This window comes from Ischnura elegans, chromosome X (assembly GCF_921293095.1).
Source record: "Ischnura elegans chromosome X, ioIscEleg1.1, whole genome shotgun sequence".
Classification (NCBI taxonomy): domain Eukaryota; kingdom Metazoa; phylum Arthropoda; class Insecta; order Odonata; family Coenagrionidae; genus Ischnura; species Ischnura elegans.
Window position 1 is genome coordinate 70,669,507 of NC_060259.1, and position 17,235 is coordinate 70,686,741.

Below are 17,235 nucleotides of genomic sequence, written 5' to 3' on the forward strand. Positions count from 1 at the left end.
TTCAGTCTGTTTGCAAAGTGAAGTCCTTTGAAGATATAGTTGGAACTTTCCTCATAACAGAATAATCAAGCAAACTATACTTGCCGGCACCTTTCCTCTCCCAAGTTCCTTCTGTGAGAGCAAGGATGCCGGCGTGGCCAGCTCAGAGACCATCCCTGGTGCTCTTGCAGTCAGTCATAAAGCAGCTGGAGGCTAATACCTCTGCTCAATTGGCATCATGGCATGAGAAATTAATCATTTAGTCTTATACAACCTAAAACTACCCTCCTACAAAATTTGTGGAATACACCTTGTGACCTTGTTAGAGGTGCAGAATACAGGTAATTTTAATTTAGGAGACATTTTGAGGGTGATTTTTCTATCTTTTTAGCAAAAGATACCAACATCGTCTTATCTATTACAATATTGCACACAATCCTGGTTGAAATGGTGTAAAGATGCTGTTGATGTACTGAATGCTATTTAGCCATTACTTTAGTCAATAAACATTTATTTCAGTGAAAACTAATTTATGAGAGCATATTTCTTGGAAGACATCTCATAATATATTGATGAAAATTATCTCAATCTTCCTAGATACCGCCAAGAAATCACGAAAACAGCATGAGCTCAAAAGTAATATCCGCATGATCAGCCATCCTAAACTTCGATTTTTTGCCACCAGGTGTCACACGTTGCTTTTATTCGCAAATATTTTCCTTTCATGGCCAAATTTTTCTGAGCAATTAATTTCTCACTATAATTAAGAGATTATAATCACATGCAAAGGTGATTGTAGTAAAACAAATAATCAAGGAGATCAGACTGGTAAATCCTACTTATACCACTTGAGCCACATAATTTATATCATTTGTCGTACAAAGTTTTATTTTCATGCCTAAATCATCAAATAAGTTCTGTAGTTGACTCCTAAGCATTATTCTGGACCTGATGCAGTAAAAATTTATGAACCCGCAAAAAAATGAACAAATCCATCTATGACCCAAACATTGAGTAATACAGGGAAATGCAACATGGGTAAAAAAGATTCAATCTAATGAAAACAAATAAACTCTAAGATGCAGAAAAATGTGAGACATATAGTGACATGATATGTCCAAGGGCATACAAATTTATATTTTTCTTTGCTGAAATATGCCAAAAGTCTCAGACTTGTTTTGCCCACACATCAGCAGAATATCTTAAATAAATGACTTACCTCAACTTTTCCAAGGTCCAATAATGTGTAGCACCATTCTTGGTATCTTGCACCTCCACAGCAACAATGGTGCGCTGGTAGTTGCGCAAGCTGTTCCTCAGGCCATCTTCTCCCTCCTCATCCTCGTCCACATCTGCCTCTTCCTCTTCGTCCACTTCATCCTCCACATCTTCATCCATCTCCACATCGCTGCGCCCACTGCCCACAACAACGCCTGGAGGAGGCAGCAGATCGTGAGGGAGTGGAGAGTAGAGAGAATCTGTGAGGAGTGTGAACTGAAACTGGACCTGGAAAGGAGAGAGAAAGACTATTTACTGCATGCCAAAGAGATTAACTCAGTTAAAGTTTGGATTACAGTTAGTCCTCGACTTACAAACAAGATGCGTTCTGGGACCTTGCTCGTAAGTTGCAAAATTAAGCAAGGTAATGTAACGTGTAGCTTATTTAAGAATATTTTGCATGCATAACGCAACACTGCATTACAAATTTGTGTTAAGTCACAATGATGATGAACTGATGCTGCTGCGCATGCGATGCAGCTGGAGCTAAAAAAATTTCTCTACCTGCGGGAAGGAAAGATGTGCCAAACACCAAACATTTCCTGACTTCACAATGGTTGAATTGATAATTCATTCAGATAATGCCGAAAAAGTGAGTTCTTCTACGCCACACCAAGATGTCACCCTCAAAAGCACCAAATTTGAAATTTTGGGCACCCTTCAATTTTGAATGTTCGTATCTTTGAAATTTCATAAGTCAAATGTTTGTAAGTCGAATGTTTGTAAGTAGAGAACTTACTGTACTGGGTACTTAGAGTTGACATGAATTTTTTCAGGCAGTAGCAATTTCAAGTACCTTCAATTTTCAAGGATTTCAAGGGTAGAAGGTGCTGAAAGAGCCCCAGGCTTCCCAAGGCCATCTGAGGCCTTTGGCCATGGGGTACCCGGCATTGATTTCATGATTTTTAACAGCTGTTTTATCCACATAGGTTAAATTTCATGAACAAAGGGGACCCTGTAGGTGGGCCACCCGCAACGCACGCGATGACTAGCCTTGAACATCATGCTTTGTCACTGCATTCTGCCTTTGATTTACAATACCCAGATCTACATCAGGAATAGGGCAACAACCATACACCACCACAATCATCTTACATGCAATTTTATACTCAAAACATAAGTAAACTCCATTGAATTTGACACAACAAAAAGAAGTTTGTACCATTGATAACAATTTCCGGGTTAATCTATATTTAAGTACACTAATTGAGACAATGTTTCACTAAAAATGTGAAACAGCATTGCAACTAAAAAACAACTAAAAACTTGTAAGTTTAACTTGATTCAAACTGGATGCAGGTTGAAACCTTAATGTTTGCGTAGTGATAATATTTAGAAAACCAATTCCTTTCATGAATTAGTAGAGGGGAGGACATTCATACAGATTGAGGGTTCACTGGAGAGAAAAGTGGTACCCTACCTCTACGGTATATGACTGAGGAATATATATGACACACTTCTAGGTAATCTTTAGCAAGAATTGAAAACACAAAAAACGTAAAATCTAAGTAAATGGCAATTTTGAATTAAAATTACCATTGCATAACTTGCTGATTTAGTTTTTGCAAACTTTCCAATAAATATTTTTACTAACTTTGACATTTTTCATCTAAATTAATGTTTCACAGATTTCACTATTGCTCCTTAATGATGCCTAAATTCAACAGAAAATATTTAAAATATAATTTTCACCTTGTGCTTCGTAAGTACTCCAATGTAATCCCACAAGAAAAGTATATTCTTAGGGCTAGTGGAGCACCAAAACTTTTACCCTTTTGCTGGGCCTGATGTATTTTCATGAATATGAGAAAAAGAATGTTAGCAAAATGAATGATAACACTTACTCATGATATGCATGGAGAGATAGGCAGCCCAAAATTATGCACTCTCATCATATATAGAAGAAGGGTAAAGTTGTATATAATTTACATTTCTCTGTAACAGCCACCCACCATGAGAAGCCAAATGGCAAAGTAAAAGGGCAGGTGATAATATCTAACAACTGAAGTGAAATGCAAATAATATTTTTCATTCATAATAATTTTTAATATTTATAATACAGTTGAGGACCTCTAATCCGGAATCCAGAAACCCGGTAAACCAGAAATCCAGAACAGTTGAAAATTCCTCTGCGTAGTGTTTTGACTTGCCACCGCGTGGCACCACTCTCCAAGCCTTGTTCTGGGATGAGTAGGAATTTAGCACATGCTATGGACATATGCTAAGAACCTTGTCAGGGACACATAAGGATATCAAATATCAAATACAAGAGCCTGAGCAAATGTATAAATTAATTAATTTACTAAATATACCATGAAAACCAGAAATCCAGAAGCCCTTTGGTCCCAAGCTTTCTGGATTGGAGGTCCTCAACTGTATTTTTTTATTTTATATTTAATAATAGTGAATGCAAATAATATTTTTCAGACACACACCAGTGATACAGAGTTATGCGATACCCACCTTCTTTTTCAGTTCAACCGATATTGCATTGGCTTCCTTCAGGAAAATGGCATTGCCCCAGAGGTCATCACGAAGGGATGTGAACTGATGGTTCTTCCACTTTCGAAAAGCCCACGCCGCAAGTTGGTACTCCCGGTCACTCCAGTTGCATTCTGCGTCAAACAAGGGGTTTACTGGAATGCCATTGGTAATGGCGCCGGAAAAACATACAGATAGTTTACAGCTGTGACAGAAACTTTCACAATTACTAAAATGAGATTTAACCTCAATATCTATGAAATCATTACATACCATTGTACGGTGTACTCAGGCTGAGTGCATCAATTTTGAAAGTGAACTTAAGCATTCACCAATAATGCACCATATGTACTCATTCTTAGGTTTTTAGGATAATATTTTTTGAATGATAAATACGCATTTCATGATTTTGAGTACAAATTTAACCTGACAGGTTAAATATTGAACTAAAATTGCTATGCTATTTCCTCCCTACAAGCAAGGTCTGAGAAATAAAATCAATTTATTGTAAGTAGCTTTAAGCAGCTAACTAGTGAGACTAGGTACTTCTCATCCATAGAATGAAGTATCCTAGTATCTCATTTATTCCTAGTGTAACAAAGGAGGGGAAGTAACAATAAGAAGTTGAGGAGGAAGAAAGCAAATGAACACAGTGCAAATCAAAATAGCTCAATATACATGGCAGGTAAAATCTGTTAATGCTTAACATATGGTTGTAACACAACTTTGCCATCAACATTATAACAAAGCAAAAGTCATAATAATTTAGAAGTAAGCCTATAAATGATGAGCCACACATAAAAAACTAAAGAATACAAATAATATTTTTCAGATACACACCAGTGATAGGGAACATAATATCCAGCATATGATTAGTGTACTTATCGAAGATATTGGGGGAGAGAGAAATAAAATACAGCATTTAATTAACTCCAGGTACCATAAAAATGCTCACTACTTTCATTCTATTAGCTATTCTCTGCTTAAGAAGCATTTGAATCCATTCAGTTTAGGACATGTCAGATGATAAGGATGAAGTCCACGATTTATATATGTAAATTCTAAGAAAAGCCACGTATGTACTATGATGAAAAACCCTATGAGCCAACAGGAAGCCCAAAATTATTGAATCTATTGGGCTGGACACCACTGGCTACATGCTAAGCAAATGGGTTTCTGCTTGATAAACAGGATTTCATTTTAACTTCATATGATATCTCCAGTACTTATACAAGGCACAATAGGGTGATTTCCTTCATCAAAGGAAACGAAAGGCATTGATTGCGATTCGTTACCCACCACTAGTGTATTCATAATATACAAATTATTTTGTTTTAGAAATACCGGGTTAGACGAATGGCAATGGTCCATTTTTATCCTCATTTGAAAAGGGCCAGATTGGCACCCATGCGATGCCACTCCACGTGACGTCACAGGGACCTAGTTTCTATACGAGAAGATAGGAGTTATACGTCGTCTGAGGTTACCATTGCATGCATGAGGCGCAGAGCTCAGGGAAACATGTCTTAACAATCACTTATTAAAACTGGCTAAGGTCGGAAAGTTTTCCTCGTTTGATAAGTTATTAATAATCCTTATTTAAGCCAAGCGCTACCAGCCAGCAGGGTACTAGGCTAGCCGCTAGCAGCCTGCGTCGTATCAGCGCTAAGCCTCGCCTCAAGGTCACCTCGCAGGGCGGGAGGGGGAACCAGAAATACGTCACGCGGAGAGACTTCCCGACATTCATACTTAAGCGTCGCGTTTTCGCGCGCTTGAAAATTTTCACTTTTCATTTAATCGCGAAAAATAGATATCGTCATTTAAAAATCTAAAAGCGTGAAATACGTACTCCAGGAGTAATAATCTTTCGATTTAGGCAATAAAAAAATAATAGGAAACCACCCTATTAAAGAGAGATATGCACAATGCATTCTTCTCATGAATCATGACTATCATACAAAAGGGCATGGCACTACTCTCCAGAATATCACCTTAATTTATTCTTTAACTTCCTTAATTCCTCATCCATTCTTCCGCATCTTTATAAAACAGGGTTCTCACTCTAACTACATTATAAAATTCACGGTTTTTTCCAGGTTTTCACGGTCTAAATGTCATAAAATTCACGGTTTGTAGATAGGGCATTTTAGGCAGAAATATTGATCACGTAACAATCATCGGCCGCACGTTAACTAAAAATGTGACAAACGCGACAGATGCCTTGAATACAAACGCAGCAATGACAGTGCTATCTGTCATGACGTCACCTATCGTTAGCAAAATTCATGTTCAGCTAAAAGGGTGTGAGTGGGAAAATGGAGAGAGCAGGGTGGCAGGGAAGTGAAGAAGTGCCTGATTTTTTGCCAGGGTTAACGTCTTCCAATCCCAGGCTAAAGGTCAATGTGCTGTCATGGCACACATGGACCAATTAATAATTGCGCTTCGAATACACGTGTGCAGGTAAATGCTTGACGATTTTAAGGTTTTCACGGTTGAGTGGGAACCCTGTAAAATAATGAAATTCACAGCAGAGAATTTTAATAAAATACTATAAAATTTCTTGTTCACTGGAAAAATAACAATTTCAGAATAAATGAGAAATTGCAACCAAAGTGCCTTCAGTGATAAGTGATACAGTACGCACCAGTATTTAATATAACTCCATTTAATGTTGTTCCCAGACAAAATCTCTATCTATAGCAAGGTGACATTATTTCCATGGCCCTGAATGAGGACTCATTGAACATTTTACTTAACCACAAATGAGGAGCTTATAATAATCGGGATGGGGAAAGAAAGCTCAAATGAAAGTCTGATTCACAAATTAATGATAATACCTTGACTGGCATTACTTAATCAGTTGACACTCAGCTACCTGATACCCCTATTTTGACTGTTTCAGATATGCCTAAATCATTTCCCAAACATGCGGTTCACCAAGATGCAAAATATCTTTAATTTATGTGAGACCAACTGATCCTGATATTTACCGTCTCTGAAATATACGTAATAGCCTGTAGCCCCTACAAAAAAAGCTGTGCAAAATAGGCAAGCTGTTACTTAATAGCTGCGTAAAGGCAGAAGACATTTTCTGAACCATACAAGCATTATTAAATAATCAAAAAACTAACAGCTACCGAAGTGATATGAAAATGTGATGAAAATTACCTTAAGAAAATAGAAGTCAATGTTAAAAACACTGTCAATGAATTAAAGGGCACACATTTCCAAGAGAAATATTGGTTGATTAGGGAGTCCAAGCAAAATGTTGATATAAATGACATTTTATTGAAATGACAAAATCATAACCAATGGTGAAAACTTGACATTTGAAGGATGCTATTTTGTAACAGAGAATGAATTTTGACTTAGAAATATTCTGCAAAGCAACCAAATGATTTTACTCCACATTTTTGGGCATGCATAGAAGAGATGAGAAATTTTCGGGAATTTTTATACTGATAATATTTTGGAAGAAGCATTTCGATGAAAAAGGGTAGTGTATTGATGGGCCATTAGGAATATAAGAGCTATTGAATGTGTAAATGAGCTATAACCTGCATATACACCTGCCAACTCTACCTATACAAACAATTCATCACAAAACAATCACAAAAAGGTGCAATTCTCAATAGGTCCTTATTACCACCTAGAAAAACACTGTGCTAAATTATGCCATTCAAAAGAACAACAAATAAGATAGATGTTTTTTCTTCTTTCTACCGTTCATAACTTTGACTCCTTTTTCGATGCATGATGAGACTAAAATCTCAAAATACAATAGTAATTTAAGCATATACTGGATGAAATAAATATGTAGGATAATACACAAATAATCAAGTTAAAAAAATATTTGATAAGGTAAAAAGCAGAGAACATTCTACAAAAATGGCCAAAATAATTCATTGAACAGGTGAAAAAATACTTAAGTTTCACTTGCAATGTCTAAAGAACACTACACACACCTAGCATTGTAGAGGGAGACTGTGCATTTATTTCACTACTTCCATAATACATGCTCAGATAATTTGACAACCATCGTTTCATTGGTACTTCTTCTGTTTACTAACAAAGAAATGATTTTTGGAATAAATGGACATTAATGAAAGTAATTATATGCATGATATTAAAGGAAAAGGCTATTCTCTGCTATCATGCCTGAATCTTCAGGATTATTTAGTAACTGTAGTTCTTCTACAGGATTCAGATTTCCGGCTAATCGGTAGCCTTACAAAGGTAATTTTAGGAATGCAGTCACCATATGCAAGGAATTTACATAATATGTCTCAAAACGCATACTTCCATGCATATAAGGCAAAAAATCATAGAAAAGTTTTGCTGATAAACTGACTCATATCGGTAATTAACCTCATAAAATGTTCAATTTTCAGTAAAATCAACAACTTCTTTGGATTTTTAGTCATACACTTTCAGCATATTAGTCTCGTAATATAACTACAGATTTCTAAACTCATAAGAAGTCAAACATGTTAACTGAATTAAAATACTTTACTCTGACCAGGAAATGAGTATATATGGTGCACAATTACTCAAATTTATCTCTTTTTGCTAAAAACTTTTTAAAGGAGATACTAAGCCATAATTCTACGTAAATGTAGGAAATTGAAAAGTGTAAATAAACATCAGTGCCACAACTATTAGAACAACATGCTTGAAAAAGAAACATACCACAAATGCCAGCATATAATCACCCAATATTAATGATAATAAACACCTTTACTGGGGCAAGATTGAGGCTATAGAGTCCCTTCATTCATCTAATCCTATTAATGAAGGGTATGTTTTCTACAATAATAATCTGAATACTAAAAAGACTACAAATATAATTTTTCAACAGATGTGGATAAAAATATGGATTCTTAGCAATAACAACCTGCATATTTGAAAGGATAAGTTTAAGTCGATATAATATTTTTGAATTCAATACTACTCTGCTTAGCCAATGATAAAAACTCATAGAAATTAAAGCACATGATTTCAGAATACATGCAGTAGTCCAAATACAATCATCAAAATTTACCCAATTCACTTTTTTACCTAAATTTATGTCGTTTTTTTAACAAAGACTATTGTATACCATAAACAAGGGGAGAAAAATTCAGCTGAAAATATATCTGGCAAGTTGGCTCAATGATGAGCACAAGATGTAATCTAATTTGAATTTTAAGACATAAAAACTGAGTACTTCATATTAGTTTACATTCCACATAAACTCTAAAGACACTTCAGCCTTTATAGAATATTTTCAAATAAATGCAAGGAGAGTTATGCACCAAAATTGAAAGCATAAAAAATAAATTATAATTCTAAAAAGAGATGTATCATTGTATATAGTGTGATTCGATGAAAATCTAATAGATTAAAGCCTCCATGTAAAGAAATCAATAGGATCAGGAAGATGGTAACTTCATTGTAAGGGGGTTCAGTGTAAGAATTTGCTTTGAGGGTTGCGTTGATGAGGAAAAGAATTCGCTTAGACCGAGGATCAGAGCCACAATAATAGCAGCAACAGACTCCAACGGGAACCTTTTTTTCCATGGACAAAAATTCTGAGCACAGTCACAAATAAAGCATGTCAATAACATATACAGCCGCTTGCGGAACTGATTGAATGCCTCACTGATGGATAAAAATTCCTGACCACTTCCAGAAGAGTTTGAAAGCTGAAATTTTGCAAGGTGTGAGGGGCAAAAAATGATTCTGAGAAATATTCTGAAGATGCCAACTGGCAGTACCCTTCCCCCAAAAGGAATTCAAAATGGTGCAAATTACGGTTTCCGCACGCACGCCTCCAGTTCACACTCTCCAATGCCTAGAGTGCACCGGGGATCTTAACCTCTGTTAATTATTCTAACAGGGGGAGGATTGGTGCTTCATTTACTCTGCTTTTCATTTACATTAACCCTTAGAATCTGGGGCAAAACATTTTCAAATATGAACTTCTAAGGACCACCCAAACATCCTATAGGTGTAAGTAACCCAACTGATAAAATTACAAACTTTTTAATCTGACAATTCCCGATTCCACTGCAGATTAGGAATTCCACTTGTACATAGCCCACCAGATGTGCTTCCTTCGAAAGTTATTAATACCTCGATAAATCCCTGCCTTACCCTCAAAAATATTCATAATGCATTCATTCTGGTATTTATGTGCATAACTCCAGTTGAAACCTCTAACATTGAAATTATACACACAATCGGGCATTACTTTGCATTAGGGTGTCAAGGCAACAAAAGTCACTGACCATACGAGCATCTTTGAATTAAACACCCTTGGCCTTTAAATTGTGATTTTTGTAGGAAAAAGAATGAATAAATGCCAGATAACAACACTTGGTCCCCAGCTAGATTTGATATCCATCATAATCTCTAAGATGTAAAATTAGATGGCATCTTAGGTCATGCTAGCTAGCATTTCTGGCTCTGATAAGACACAGAGAATCTGATAGCACCCAATAATGAGAAAACAAGGCTACAGGGCACAATAAAGAGGCAATTTTAAGTTCCTGGAATTTAGAAATGAAATTGCATATAAACTTGCAATAATTTCTAATGGAAATACTTTGCTACAGAGACATGGTTTTCTTAACTGGAGCCCAGGTCCAGACTTCATTATAGGGAGGTTTTCTAATTGCAGAGGTTTATTGCGCTGAGGTTTTTTCTCCATGTATTGCATACATGTGAAGGGGATGGGACATGGGCAATTAATTTGTTATTTCTTGATTTGATAATGATTTGTTCCATGGAAATTTCTATGATTTTTCCTACTCTAATGAGATGCAGGCACATCTATATCTTTTGATGACATTTTCACTAAAAGCCACCCTATTCCACTCTTTAAATCATAATTTTGTCTACATAACCATAAAAAATTACTTGCCATATGCAGAAAATAAACAAAACATTAACAAATTCAGAAATACCATTGGTATACTCTCAGACAATGGTGTAGGTGTGGTGTTAAAATCCTAACACAACAAAGTATTAATACTTCTTGGTATTAAAAGAAACATAATGAGGACTGATAACATCAGTGGCTTTGATATTTTAACTGTACAAAAATTCTGTTTTTACCATAAATGTTTTTGAAAAGCTTACCAGAAGGTAGGAACATAGGAACAAATCTTTGGAAGTCAAATACAAATTAAGAGCGCCAGTTAACAACATGTTATAACAGAGAAAAATTAGGGTCATTATTATATATGCCAGCATTTATGGTTGAATTAAAAAGCTGGAAAAGACTTCACTTGGCAAACCTAAGTTTGAACTAAGGACAAAACATGCCATAATATAAAAACAAAACAAAAATAAGTTCATAAAAACTAAAAGCTAAACGGAGTAGAAGACCAATAGTCATGGGAGTGCATTCCTTTTCCAAAACCTGTATACTTAGTTTTCTTCTTAACTCGTGACCTGTTGCTGCATTTGACCAGATGTAATCATGTGAGAGTGTGTACTAGCAGGAAGAAGTATAAGATAGTTACCAAAAATATCCTCCTCATTGTTAAAGTCTTCTGGAGTGTACGAACTATACATTGACATGGTCATACTTTGCTCTTCAACTTGCTTCTGCAAAGCATCTATGCGTGCCTCATAACTCTGTCAAAGATAAAAAAGTATTTGTTAATAACTGACCACAGGAAGAGAAAACATTTCATGAAAATAAGCTAAGTACTATGATCACATTTCTCATGGAAAACCAAAAATTTAGCCATCATTTTTGGCTAAATCCACAGCTATCCCAAAGTTAGATTACCAACTAGACCAGTCACAAAATGTAAAAACCAACGTTAGAAAATGAATACTATTTTAACACTTTCTATATGGAAAATTATAAAATACCTGTTGGAGAATAAAACTATAGTTTATTTCCCCAAGAAAAGGCCACATTATTAGGAGAAAAAAATTCTTTACAAACCACCCTATGAGTAGAAGTACTGATTCAGTGATTGAATGTTGAACAACAAAACCAAAAACATTGATAATAATAATGATGAAATCTGAGTCTTCAGGTAAGAAGGGAACCCTCTTTTTATGGCATGGTTCAGTGGTGGTATGAATTTCAAGATTCCAATGGGATACCAAAATGACAAAACATCGGAATACTTACTTTCCGCTGTTCTTCAAACAATAGGTCTGCCTCTTCCTTTTCCTTGCGGAACTGTTCCTCCAGAGCCACAAGCCTCTTCTCCATTTCAGCCTTCAGGTCAATACCCTGCTTCTCCAGCAGTTCAATCTGAGCAAAATTCCAGTCCACAGTTTCCCCAGTTCCAGGTGTCTCCGCTGGAGATCCTTTGTCTCTCCTCTCTCGAGCTGAATTCATCAATGAGATATAGATTTCAAAATCACAGAAGGAGCCCAGTAGAACCATCACTTATTTTTAATGGGTCATGTTTGGTCTTTTTTTTTGTGATGAATTGCCCACTTAAAGGTATGCATAAAGGATGATATTCGCCATGAAAAAAATCATTTGGCCAAGCTGGGATTCGAAACCGGATCTCCCGATTGCCAGTCAGGTATGATACGTTACAGCATTGACATCTGATTTGTTCTTTACCAGCGTACGATACTGGGGAAACCTTCTTGGGTTTTTCACTGAGGGAGTTGCTTGTAGGCTGATGTTTCGATAGCTACCTCTGCTATTGTCCTCAAGGCATCCTGAGGATGATGGCAGAGGTAGCTATTGAAACGTCAGCCTACAAGCAACTCACCCAATGGAAAACCCAAGAAGATTTCACTAACAATGTGTTGACATCTCAAGCCCTTGTTCAGTTAACCTAATCTGAGATTTACCTTGGAAACTGATGGCGTAGCTGGTACCATACCTGAGTAACAATTGGGAGATTCAAGTTCGAATCCTGGCTAAGCCAAATGACTTTCTTCAAGGTGAATTTCATCCTCGGTGTATATAACTTTGCACCCAAGCAAGTGACTGCATACTAAGTTACTTGTTCTATTCAGTACTTTGGATATCTGCTTAGAACCTTCAAACACCGCTGAAGTTCACATTAATTGCCATGGGAAATAATTCCCCTGGATTGGGATTTGAAATACAGACCTTCGGCTCTCCAGACCCCTGTTCAGACCACTACTCTAGCTAGATATCATAATTCCCATGGCAATTAATGGTTCATGGAATTAGGTATTAGAGACCCTGGTGGGCCATTATGGAAGCATAAAATTTCTGATGCATTAAGCTTATGATTGACAGTCATTATGAAATTAAATTATAAAAAACCAATATAAGCATACACATGTATTGGTAAGTTATAATAGGAAAAAATAAAGCTAAATGTTATCACTGAAATATATACCTTGTTCTGGGTTGTTGAAACGGAAAACATGATTCTTCCCCAAAATAACTCTGGCTCCTGTCCGAAGTATTTCAGGTGAAGATATAGCTCGTCCATTTACATAACATAAGGCTCCCTCCCCAGGAATTAGCGTTATGACTCCATCCTTGTTCTCAAAAGAACAGTGCTCACTCAGAATGTGAGGACCAGAGAGCTGGATATCTTGTGGCACATTCGCTTCTGCAGAGCCAACTTTTGTAATTCCACCATCCTTTATATAATACAGCAAACATTCAGACATTGATGGATCCTCATTCAGATTCACAAGATGAGGAGTCTGCAATTAGGAATTACAGTAAAACTATTAACAAGGATTGACCGTCACGCATGATACAAAAAGAAGTGAAAGGATAGTGATAAATAGTATTCAACCATAAGTTTTGTAAAGTGATTTCTCCACAAAATTCAATCATTTTTTTATTTAAAAAAATAACACAATGGAGGATTAAAATCAAGTTAAGAGGAAAGACCATGGAAGTTTTACATGCTTCAAGTACCTATGCAACACATTGAATACACATTTAACCAATTAGAATGATTTCATTATGTAATTAAAAATCAGAAAAACAAAACTGTGAATTATGGACCTTAACAGGACAAGAAGAATAAAAAAGAAAATTAGTCACAGAGGGGATCATTCAGAGATAGAGGTCAGGAAATAGTATGGTGATTTGCTGATGAATAATAACCTTTCTGGAACTCCACAAAACTTAAATGAAATAATCTAATACTTATGTCATAAATTATACAATTAAAAATATCACACATAAAACATTTGGTTGTTATCGCTTTAAAAATAGAGGCAAAATATAATTTATCATGAAATAAATACATGGAGAATAAGTAGTAGTACTTATTCTACAACATTTACAATACTAATTTTAGTACAACTCACTTTAGAGCTAGGCAACAAGCACTGAGATTTTTATGGATTTAACTTGAGTATAACAACTATGAGTCACATTCTGAAATAATAGTAAGTACTGCTTACCTTTTTCGGCGAAAAGACACCCACTGTGTTACCATCCTCTTTGACAGCTACTCCCATTTCAGCAAATACAGCCTCTCTCTGCAGGCGAATAACTTCAGTTCTTTTCAGTTTCTCCTCCCAGGTCTCATTTAGCTCTGCAAGGAGGGAAATTATCTTTTACAATTGACAATATCAGAATAATTTAATAAAAAAGCGGCCATATTTTATAAATAATTTTGCCAACGGGTGACAAGAGAAACTATATTTTAAATATTGGAAAATTCCATTTTTTTAATTTAATTAAACGAAAACCTATTTATTTCTCAAATAAATTCCATTAATACTACTTTAGAGCTCAATACCCAAGCGATAGAAGGAGGGTATTATTTTATCATTAACTAAGGATGCAAACCTGCATTGTGCAGCATCCTGACCTCCTTGAAGGATTTAAAGCTTTCAAGCATAATATCTTCATTGATACTGTGTACTACACTGAAGCTGAGAATTTATTTCCTTTAATTCAACCCATATCAACAAATAAATCCAGTCAAAAATTAATACTACCAACTGATCAAAGAGCAATGATATTTTCTCCAATAAAGTACTTCTTAGCAACAGATTAAATTTAAAAAAATCCCAAACAAATGATAAATGGAAAAAAAGAAACTATATGTATATAAAATAAATATAAATCTGACTTTTATGAAAATCATACAGTCATTTTTGGAATTCATATTTAGATAGTCTTTACAAATTTATACCTAACCAACATTCATTGTGAATAATGAAGGCTATCATGTCATTCATTAAAATAAGATAAAAACAGCTAGTATAAATTTTTCAGAAACTACATTTCAAGCTTCAAAAATAAAAAAAACTGGTACACATTTTTACATATTTCACATTAATTTTCAGATTGATATAGAAACCCAAAGGGAACTAATTTTTTCCCCTTTCTATTCCTTTGTACCCCTGAGAGGCAGGGGCAATCCCATATTTATGGGCAACTCAACATTTTCAGGAATTCATTGCATCTATAACCTGGGGACTACCGAAATCATAGTAGATAAACTTTTACCTGCAATCAGTTTTTCGCTGGCTTGAAGCTGATCCACAGCCTCCTCAGCAATAGTAGATGCAGGAGCCACAGGTATTCTATCACCATCTCTTTTGACAACTTTCATTCCATCATCTCCAGTTGGCAAGTGTGCGGACGGGGGGAAGGGAGATGATAGGGGAATGTTTTTGGGACATAAAGGAGTAAAATAGGAATGGCATTACACAGGAAATGGAGTGATATCACAAGATTTTGGATAGTTGGATAGGAACAAAGGAGAATAAAAAAACGCCAATTAGAGAAAATAGTTAATTTAAGTACACACTTAAAGTGACAAGTGCTCTCTAGAATGAATCGATGCACTAAACTCATAGTGTACCTCATGAACTGCTGCATTTAAATGAACTCACACTCATCAAAACACTTAGTGGTAACTAAGGAGCAAAGATCTTTTTTTACTGATGCATAGAGTATTCCAAATAGTACACATTTAATTCGAACAATGAACATAGACACATGGAATTAATTACATGCTGAAAACCATGTACTAACTCAACACAAGTAGAACACAATAACAAATGATCTGAATGACAATAATGATAATGGCATGTAACGACAGCATTATGAATGAAATACTTGGCATAAATTATCTATGACGCAAATTACAAAAAAATACTGACAATAAAACTGAATAATCAAGAATAAAACAAATATTATTTTAGCCAAACATGAATCACCAATGAGTGAAGTTTTCAAACAAAGATTTACATTATTTTAAATGCTCTCTCATGAAGAAGAACTTCAGGAATTGGTAATAACATTCATTATTTTTAACTTAGTGCACAGGAACAATAATACATTAATTAGTACAGTAAAAAATAATGGCCATGCTTAACAATATGAAAAGGAACTTTAGTCAGCTGAAAGCCCAAGACGAGCAGCAGTCCGCGCATAAATTGATCAAATGAAAATTGATTTTCACTTCCTGCACTCAAAAGCTACAGCTCCAATCAGATGATATGTAAACGAAGAGTTGATGCAGAGATGACATGAAGATATATAGCTGATAAATTATACACACCATGAAATGTTATCCTAATGGGCTCACATCCCTCCTACTTTCAATGCTAAAAAAATTAAACCTCTTGCAAAACTCAACTAAACCTGAGCTACAGAACTACAATGCACTTCCTAAAGTTTTGAAAAAGTAAAATTCCCTTATGAGGTGATTATTTGCGATTGGCTCATAATAAAGTGACATTATATATTCCAACATGGTATTAATTGGCTCCTATAACTAAAGGACATTCTATAAGCAAGTTCACTGATGTGCAATTGAATGACACGATTGGAAATAATGCTAAATGAATCAATTTTATGGGGAATTTGATAAACTACAGATGGGAATTGTACACCTTGATATAACTACATTGACCTATAGAAATATTCCCCTCTTAAAATGTAGGATATTTCGGTATTTAGCCATACTTTGACGAATGATACATGTAATAAGTATGAAATAAGTTTGTATTGAGATAAATACACACCATTCATAATATACTTTATGATATTTGAGACCTATTTAAAAGAACTACGTATTTCCCAAATAGAGGGATGATTATTCTTTCCAGTCACTCCTCTTGATGCAATAAAAGCATACCAGAAGGAAACTATTCGATTAATGCCTCTAATAACTTTACCAAAAATTTTTGTTGCTCAAAAATCATTAGGTTTGTCAGTAAATAATGTTTTTTATGAGCTTTCTGAACTTTCTCATGTAATTATCCAAATAGATCTATTAATGTGACAGAAGCCTTGAAGGTCAGGACATAGAAATAGATTTATAAAATGTCACTTCAACCTTAAATGTACACATCTGAAAGAATCAATCATATCAAGATGTTTAAGATAAAAATTATTCAATTTTTTCTTAGGGTTTCTACATAAAGACCTCAGATCCATTATTATCTGACTACAAAAAATTACCACCCTAAGCAGCAGAGAACATTCTTCAACAATTCCCATAGACTCCCAGAAAAACATTCAGTAACTCAAGTACCATTAAACTGAAATTTGCAGGTAAGTACCATGCA

General features: G+C 35.2%; 1 protein-coding gene across 10 annotated transcripts in view; it reads right to left on the bottom strand.

Moving 5' to 3' along the window:
* LOC124170740 (kinesin-like protein unc-104) overlaps window positions 1-17,235 on the bottom strand; it is a 256,423-nt gene that overhangs the window by 46,545 nt on the left and 192,643 nt on the right. For 9 of the 10 annotated variants that reach the window (XM_046549652.1, XM_046549660.1, XM_046549659.1 and 6 more), the window contains 7 exons: window positions 15,164-15,277; window positions 14,107-14,240; window positions 13,077-13,392; window positions 11,873-12,075; window positions 11,247-11,361; window positions 3,721-3,893; window positions 1,199-1,485 (listed from right to left, as the gene is read on the bottom strand). In XM_046549652.1, coding sequence (XP_046405608.1) covers window positions 1,199-1,485; window positions 3,721-3,893; window positions 11,247-11,361; window positions 11,873-12,075; window positions 13,077-13,392; window positions 14,107-14,240; window positions 15,164-15,277 — 1,342 coding nt within the window. The remainder of the gene's footprint in view (window positions 1-1,198; window positions 1,486-3,720; window positions 3,894-11,246; window positions 11,362-11,872; window positions 12,076-13,076; window positions 13,393-14,106; window positions 14,241-15,163; window positions 15,278-17,235) is intronic. The other variant, XM_046549655.1, reaches the window with a different exon arrangement.